Source organism: Coptis chinensis, chromosome 3 (genome assembly GCF_015680905.1).
Source record: "Coptis chinensis isolate HL-2020 chromosome 3, ASM1568090v1, whole genome shotgun sequence".
Taxonomy (NCBI): Eukaryota; Viridiplantae; Streptophyta; class Magnoliopsida; order Ranunculales; family Ranunculaceae; genus Coptis; species Coptis chinensis.
This window is the reverse complement of record NC_141458.1, coordinates 65675565-65684923: the sequence shown is the minus strand read 5'-3', so window position 1 is coordinate 65684923 and position 9359 is coordinate 65675565. Positions and strand designations below refer to the sequence as shown.

Here is a 9359-nt window from a genome sequence, read left to right as displayed (position 1 = left end):
TGTGGCATGCAGTTTTGTACAATCAACGGTAGAAACATGTGGCTGTGACTTGTACAAAGCACGACCAGAAAATAGAACCCGAAATAAATACAAACACGATCGGGTCGGGTGCGTATCTCAATATTTCGATCCAAAATTAATTTGGTGATGACTGAAAAGGTCAAAACTTAATTTGGCAACACCAAAATTATTAGTCTGGTAAAAAAACCTAATTAAAATACCATACAAGTCTCCAGTATCGTTACAAGGACAAAATAAATTAATTAATTGAAATCAGCAGAGAAACGAGGTGCTTGCAAAAAAAATTATGTGTCGAAGCTTTAAAAACTAGGTATACATATAAGTGCTTTCAAATGAGAAATAGTGGAGATTCTATACTCTGTTTGGTTGGATGTAGTTACATGCAATTGCACCTATTTCCATGTAATAGTGTTTGGTAGCAAAATGCAAATAGGCGATTGATACAACAAGTTGCAATTATATGTACTATATAAGTAGTTTCCATGACATCCACTTGCAACTAAAAAAGTTGTGTAAATAGATGCAAATACAAGAGAGATGGTTTCTCTTATATAAGATGTGAAAAAAAAAGTAGTAAGATAATGTAACCAACTTTATAAGACGTGAAAAAAAAATAGTAGGATAATGTAACCAACTTTACATCCTTTTGCCTTGGGTTTACCAAGTACAAGTAAGTTAGATGCAATACAATCACATGCCATTTGCAACTCAATGCACCGAACCAAACAGAGCATCTAATTTTTCAATTTGGCAAGCTTTCATTTTGAGAGGAACTAAAAGAAGACATGATGAAAAAAGAGGTCTTCACCCACAAGTCTTGTGGATTAAGGATATAGATAATTATAGGATCTGATGAGAGATAAAGATAATAATGACAATTAATAAAGATTGATTTGTAAGTTGTGTAGAGATTGCAGATTTTCTATGTTGGTTAATTAATTACGAAATATAGAGAACGAGTGTCGATTATTCTTTGGACGTTGTAGGTTTGTAGTTGTTTTCTTAAAAAACAAAGTGTTACAAAGGCATGGGCGGCCTTGTGTGGATGTCCACCATGAGTTCATTAGGATTACAAGTATTTATATATATGGATGGGTTATTTCAAATATATGCAATTAGGGTTTCACCCTATTATGGAGAAAAGAGACTCCTCAGAGGGATTTAGTAGTGTATTGGTCTAGAAATAACCCATCCATATATATAAATACTTGTAATCCCTTTCTTCTCTACATATTAATGAGAATATTATTCTCCTCTTGTATTTTTCTTCCCTTGTTATAAGTAGTTGAGCACATTATTAGCACGATAGTCGTCTCTAGTTTTGTATAATAGTTTCTTATTTGGGGTATATATATACTCTTAGTCATTCAATTTATTACGCAATGTATATATACTTTCTTTCTCTAAGCACGTTATTAGTTCGTTTACTTTCCTGGCTATATTCAATTCTTGCATGTTAAGAACTATATTGTTTCATTGTTGATCATATTTTAGAGTTAACCTGAATTTGTCAGCCTGTAGTAGAACATTTATGTGAAATAGAATATAGATCCAAATTGTATGAATTGAAGTTTGTTAGAAACACTTAATAGGCAAAATGTACAACGTACTATACATTTTTTTATAATTTAGATACTTTGCTCTTTTTATTTTTTTTTGCACTACAATATATTGTATAATGAATTTTCTTTCAGGTAATGACCATGGGCCAAATTCCTATAAAAAAAATGCTGACATGTCATTTTACTTGCTAATGTGGCATCACATCACTGTTTGGTATGCCACAACAGCTAAAAATAACACATGAGGCACGAAACCCCATTTTTACTCCCCTTCCCCATTTTTCCCAAATTTAGAAATATCTCAAACTTTTGGCATAGCATTCAAAGCCGAAACAATTAATTCTTTGCTGAAGAAGAAGAATTATCACTTGAAAACAATAAGTTCCAAACACTTTCTCTTTCAGAAGAAGAAATTATCACTAACAACTAACGAGTTGAAATAATTAAATCTAATTCCACTTACCAAACCAAACAAATCCCAATTCCCAAAACCTAATTTTACTACAATTTCATCTTTCGAATCTTTTTGTCTTCAATTACAAACTTCTCATTCTCCATTCATTCCTCAAAACATCAAATCCACTAATCACGCCGCAGTTTATCATCTTTAGAAGCCTTCATAAATCAAGAAATTATATAAAGAACTTTTAAATAATAATTCCACCCCCATTTCGACACCCACCAATTTGTTGGCCAAGTCTCATTCCAAAAAGTTGGTTTTTTTTATCACTTGAGAAATTGTTAAATTGGTTTTTGGTTTTGTAGAGAAGAAGTTGTGATTTTTGGTTTTGAGTGCTTGATTTGAATTTTGGTATTTAATTTTTAGTTTTTAGAAAATATAAATAAATAAAAACCAACATCACGTGCTTCTCACATGCATTATTTGTGCCACCTAATGAATTGAATGGACACGTTGTGTATTCAGGTGGCCACATCAACATTGACTAACCAGAATTGAATTATAGTCTCAAAGTGTATAATGTACTGAAGTGCAAAAATAAATAAATATAACACCTAATATGCAAAAAAAAAAAAAAAAAATATATATATATATATATATATATATATATATATATATATATATATATATATATATATATATATATATATATATATATATATATATATATATAGTACTTTGTACATTTTTCCTATTAAGTGTTGTTAGAAACTAGACATCCATATTTACAAATTTTGTGTTTTGTATGAAATCTGAAACCGATCAAAATTATCATAATTTTGTCTTGTATATTGCACAAATTTCTATATCTTCTGGAGTGGTCATAAAACTTTAAATTTTTGACAAAGTGTTCATGACAGTATGGAGGGGTTAAATCATGAAGTTTTGACAAAAAATTGAGTACAAAGTAGTAAGTGTTTGCACTTTTGTTATTTCAAGGTATGACATGTTTTTAGAAATTTCCATGCTATAGTTAGCAATTTTCTTTGTGATATACTCACATATGTGCATGTTTAAATAAAATATATATATATATAGAGTATAATAAAATTAGAATATTATATATATATATATATATTCAAAATTGTGGTTAACGACCAACATAGTGAGCAACTGATTTCTTGATTCTTGTTTGAATCTTGACAAGTGTGGACTAAGGTCTACGGGAAGTGGTAAGCGGATCCATTTTGACCCTCCATTAGTCTAGAAAATTCAACTTTAGACGAGATAGAAGTAGGTCTAACCAAAAAGTCCCAACTCAATTGGACCATGATATTGATCCTACTTAGACAATTTTTTTTTTATAATATATATAAATTTGGAAAAGGCCTAATTGACATTATTGGCAGTAGAAATTTCACGTTAATGTTTTGATGATTGGATGTTATATTTCTAAAAATGGAATTAAATTTGAAGTATTCATGGTTGAATATATATGTTCTTTCAAAATATGTGGTTTTATGGTGTTAATTCACATTGTTGAATATATGAATTTTATAATGAATGTTGTACTATTTCCAACATTACATTATAGTATATGTGATTTTGTGGTGCTAATTTACACGTGAGACGCAATATAAATGATAACTGGTTACATTATTGTACATGTAACTTAAGTTATAGTTAATAGTATCTAGTTCACATTGTTGCATATATATGTGAGTTGAATCATAAAAAAACTATTGGGAAAAAAAAAATCAAAAGAAAAAAAATCAAATGATATATATATATATATATATATATATATATATATATATATATATATATATATATATATATATATATATATATATATATATATATATATATATATATAAGTCTTTTTCTTCTACTTAGTTAACTTAAAATAAAAATAAAAATTCAAGAAAAATGAATTCAAACTTAATTTTTTGTGGTTATGAAACACTTATTATAAAGATCATCTTTACAAAATTTCAGCTCATTTAGAAACCTTTAACATATATAAAAATTGTTGTCATCTTTAAGAAAAAAATCTAATGGTCCAAAAATATTAAGCTTTGGTAATCATTTTTAGCCGATATTAGAGATTTCCAAATGAGTTAAAATTTTGTGAAGATGATATTTATGGTGAGTATATCATATCCACAAAAAATTAGGATTAGATTCATTTCCTAGGTGAAGTTCTACTTGCGTACTTATTTTAAGTTAACTTAAGTAGTTACTTTTTAGAGAAATACTATATATATAGGGGAGAGATACACCTACTCCCTTACTAGCCAGTCCCAATACTGACCCTTGATTCTTTTCTAATCTAATGGACATCTAATCAACTAAAAAAGCCCAAATAAAGGAGGGGTGGGTTGAACTCATTTTATTTTATTTTGGTTTTGAAATCATTTTATCTGAGTTATTTTGATAGAGTTATTTCAATTTAATCTCTGAGTTGTGAGGTTGGTAGTTGAAACAAGAACAATGAGAACATGTTGAAACAGTATAATTGAAAATGGATTTTGTTTTTTTATAGATTTCATTGTTGATGGAAAACCAAGTTTGCAAGAATTGTGGCGACTCTCATTCACCTTCAGATTGTGGCTGGGTGTAAACACCATGTTGCATTCGAAATTGTCTGGGTACTAGAATTCTACGACGATCTGGCCAACTTTGATCATTAGGAAAAATGTTTTTAACTTGTCGTAAATGTCGAGACTTTCAGTGGTTGGAAGATGCAAAATTGTTGTCGATGATGCTACCGCAACAAAAGTTTAGATGCAGAAACTTAAATTACCAGGGATTTCGAAAGTTAAGCACGATAGCAAAGAAAAATGAAAATGAAGGGAAAAAGTTTTATAATTGCATTGAATGTGGTGTTGACTTCAAATGGTTATAGGAGACAATGATGACCAACGTGAATGAAATTCCAATGACATGCTCTTCTTCGGCAACGAGTTCTTCCTCTTCTAAAAAAATCAAAATTACGATTGAATTCGATGATGATGTTGTATCGAAGGAATTCAAACTTCAATGTAAAATTAAATGAAATGAAAGTTGTGTTGTGGAAAAGGAGTTCTATGTAATGAATTTTTGGGTAGTCGCAATGTACTAATGTTAGTGTTCTATGTAATGAATTTTGAAGTTAGTGTTCAGTGTTAGTTTTGTGTTAATTATCATTTCTTAAACTTGATGGTTTGGATTGTTAGTGATGCTTGTTTGAAGAAAAAAAATGAAAGGAAGGTGTGGGGAATTTACTTATCTATTGGTCTTTGGTGTAGAATACAGAAGCAACTCCGAGAAGTCCCTCCATTTAACCGTGGTGGCTAGAGGGGATGAGTTGAGGAGTTGGCTGGTATTGTCAACCACTAATGTCCTACCTAAAGGGATGCATTGGAAATACCTATCAGAAATACCTGTCAAAATTTTAGAATTAGTCCATTGGAAATACCTGTCAGAATTTTTTTAAAGAGTTTCCGCTTGTTGAACTAGGGTAATTATTGTTAATTAAGTGTGTGAGTGGATGGCTAGTTTAGCAAGCCGATTATATATAAATGATATAATTACCAGGGATTTCGAAAGTTAAGCACGATAGCAAAGAAAAATGAAAATGAAGGGAAAAAGTTTTATAATTGCACTGAATGTGGTGTTGACTTCGAATGGTTGGAGAAGACAATGATGACCAACGTGAATGAAATTTCAACGACATGCTCTTCTTCGGCAACGAGTTTTTCCTCTTCTAAAAAAATCAAAATTACGATTGAATTCGATGATGATGTTGTATCGAAGGAATTCAAACTTCAATGTAAAATTAAATGAAATGAAAGTTGTGTTGTGGAGAAGGAGTTCTATGTAATGAATTTTTGGGTAGTCGCAATGTACTAATGTTAGTGTTCTATGTAAGGAATTTTGAATTTAGTGTTCAGTGTCAGTTTTGTGTTAATTATCATTTCTTAAACTTGATGGTTTGGATTGTTAGTGATGCTTGTTTGAAGAAAAAAAAATGAAAGGAAGGTGTGGGGAATTTACTTATCTATTGGTCTTTGGTGTAGAATACAGAAGCAACTCCAATAAGTCCCTCTGACATAACTGTGTGGCGCAGGGGATGAGTTGAGGAGTTGGCTGGTATTGTCAACCACTAATATCCTACCTAAAGGGATGCATTGGAAATACCTATCAGAAATACCTGTCAAAATTTTGGAATTAGTCCATTGGAAATACTTGTCAGAATTTTGGCACCAGTAATACCTGTCAGATTTTTTTTAAAGAGTTTCCGCTTGTTGAACTAGGGTAATTATTGTTAATTAAGTGTGTGAGTGGATGGCTAGTTTAGCAAGCCGATTATATATAAATGATACAAAATCTGAAAGTTAACCTTGATACCACAGAAAATAGCATAACAAAAACAGCTTGAGGATACAAACAACATAATTCCTATGTAATCATAAGCATAATTTGGAATCCATTTCCATATTTTCAAAAGTTTTGGTAGCTATCAAGTATCAATTGACTACATAATATATTATGGAAGAATTTTGGCTTTTATCTTTTTGGGCTATTGCGCTTTTGCCACTTGAAAATGAAGAATCTAACACTCAAGCAAGCAGTGCACTTGAGCAGCCAGTTGCATACATGATTACATGACAGTTGCAAAAAACATCATTTGCTAGCCAGGACAAGGCCATTAATCCCACAAATCAAGTCCACTGGCCCAGCAAACATACAGATAATTCATCTTTCTAATAGCTTGTTAGCACTGAAATACTATCTAGCTGTGTAAAGATCAAATTAGCACAACTGCACAGATCTAACAAACCTCCAAGTTTAGGCAAATAATGATGGTTAACTGTCAATAGAAACACAATCAGCACGTCTAATAACTTCAAGCAAATCCAGCTCCCTACTCCACTCCCCAATCTCACAATCATAAACCAAAACCAAACCTTCTTTCATCCCTCTACAATTTCTCCCACTTCTTCTCAACAATTCCTTTTGTAAACTATTGAAAGACAAAATGTCACAGAAAATAGCTTCTATGAAACACCAAAAAACTAGGTCCAAAGACAAAATGGTTAGACTAAACTCAGTCCTTGAGTGACAAGGAACCAAGCTGATCTGCAGCATCACATCTCGAAGAAACTAGCCGAACAGCATCCTCCGCTTTCTTTTTTAGAGCATCTGGGGACTCTATGAGATGAAGAACCTCTGTTTGATCCATCTCCAGCAGCGTCCTTGTGACTTTTCCAGGTAGACCATTTGTGAAATGTGCCTACAAAAACAGAAAACCAAAATGTACCAACTTAGAAAACCATGAATAAAAGGTTCAGAATTGCTAACATGCTGAAATTATTCATGCAAGTATTTTAACTCCACTACAGACTTAAAAGTTAAAAGTAGTAATATTTCATCAAGCACCCAAAAATTGAACCAATAATACCTTTACTGGATTAAAATCCTTAAGTCACTCTCTCAATCATCATTCGTATCTTCATCTTCACTGTCATCGTCTTTTTCTTCTTCATCATCTTCTTCATCATCATCTCTATCTTTGTCTTCATCATCGTTCTCATCATCAACAATTGTCAAGTAAGAATGTGATTATAAATGTCAATTTTAAAGTGAACTCCAACAAAAATGTTAGAATACTAGGAAAGAATGAAACTACGAAAATTACTTTACTTACTTATCCCTTTCTTCTTATTTGGATTTTCAGGACAATTTCGTCTGTCGTGATTTCACACCAACCTGGTTACAACAAGTACATCTCCTACATGTCTTCACTTTGGTGGCTTTTGCAGTGCCTTTCTCCAAACCTCCTTTTATTCTAGTACTACCTTTGTAACCCTTCACTTTTCTTTTTCTTTCTTTAGTTTGTGAGATGTTGGGATTCATAAGTAAAACTTGAGAGGCATCAACTACGGCTTGTGAGTTCTCATTCACAGTGCACGAATCCACAACTAAAATCTTGCTCTGGTCATTAGTATTTTTTATTTCCTTGAGCTCCAAAGATAGTTCTTGTAATCTTTTCAACATCAATTGGTAAGTCTCATCTGTTTTAGCCACTTCATAAACCAATTGATTGGCAACCATATGAAGTTGGGTAGTTCTCAGTACCTCATAACTCTAATGGCCACTAACTAGTCCACCGTCATACTCGGCTCTATATTTGTTAGCCCCTTTCATCCATCTCTTTAGAATAAAGTTATCGGGTATCACTATATCACGACACTGAAAAACCTTTATGAGGTGTCCACAAGGTATCCCTAGAAACTCAAAAAGTTTGCATGCACAGTTACCTTCTTTTGTGGCTGGGTTGAACTTCACCTTCCACTCACGCTGATCATCTTTCACTCGAGACTTGTAAGTGTAGGTCGTGTAGCCATCACTACCTTTTTCATCACCATGCAAGACATACTCAACCTAAGCAATCTCACATTCTTTCTTGAACCTATCATAGGCATTCCTCGTAAACACTTTTACTGCACTCTTCAAGAGAAATGCATTACTATTGACAATGCGATCCGAGTGTTCAGTAGTATAATCCTCTTTTTTTTCTCATTCTACAATTCTACTCAAACCCCTATCATTCTTTAATACAAACTCTCTAAGAGTTGTAGTTGAGCAGAAAAAATTCTTGTAAAAAGAATTCATGCCTTCGGAACGCTCGGTAGTATTTGTATCATCATAGAATGTATCCAAGTGATAAACCAGTGCCTATTTTTCTTGAATCTCGTATATTTCTGTGAGCCATTTATTATTCTCCAACTCATATGTAGACATCAATTCCTTTCACCTCGTTTCAAAAGCATTAGGAGTATAAGTTTCTTGAATACACATTTTGATCTCTTTTTTGAAAGATGCCCTCTTAAAATAAACTTGTGGAAGTTTTTCAGAGAATTTCTTCATAATGTGCTATAGGCAAAATCTATGTCGTGTATTTGGGAATACCTTCGCAACAGCCACCATCATAGCTTTGTCTTGATATGTGATGATTGAAGATGAGGCACACCCGCCCATAGCTGCAAGCCAAGTCTCAAAAACACACTGAAAAGATTCTTCTGTCTCATCCAATAGGAGTGCACAACCAAACTGGATTGATTGCATGTGCTGGTTTACTCCAGTAAACGACACAAATGGCATTTCATATACATTCTTGCGATATGTGGTGTCAAAGAAAAGAACCTCACCAAAATATTGAAATTGCATACGTGAATGACCATCTACCCAGAAAAAATTTATTGTCGTGCTTTGCTATCCATCTGTATTGCATAAAAGAAATTAGGATTTTCTATACTCTTCTTCTTAAAAAAATTAAGCATTGTGGTAGCATCGCCTCTAATAGGTTTCTTGTACTCCTTCGAGGGACC

At 32.3% G+C, this 9359-nt stretch overlaps 1 protein-coding gene across 1 annotated transcript; it reads right to left on the bottom strand.

Annotated features, from left to right (window-relative positions):
* Positions 1 to 8115: 8115 nt before the first annotated feature.
* Positions 8116 to 9132, bottom strand: LOC147510441 (uncharacterized). Its single transcript, XM_086598131.1, has 2 exons — positions 8941 to 9132; positions 8116 to 8412 (listed from the first exon to the last, which is right to left on the bottom strand). The coding sequence occupies exons 1-2, from the start codon at positions 9130 to 9132 to the stop codon at positions 8116 to 8118; spliced, it is 489 nt and encodes a 162-aa protein (XP_086454257.1).
* Between the last annotated feature and the right edge of the window lie 227 nt (positions 9133 to 9359).

Coding starts and splice junctions, on each gene's coding strand:
- LOC147510441 (XM_086598131.1), bottom strand. CDS start 9,132: ATGCCATTTGTGTCGTTTACTGGAGTAAACCAGCACATGCAATCAATC. Junction 8,413..8,940: donor TGATGGTGGCTGTTGCGAAG/GTATTCCCAAAT, acceptor GAGATTGCTTAG/GTTGAGTATGTCTTGCATGG.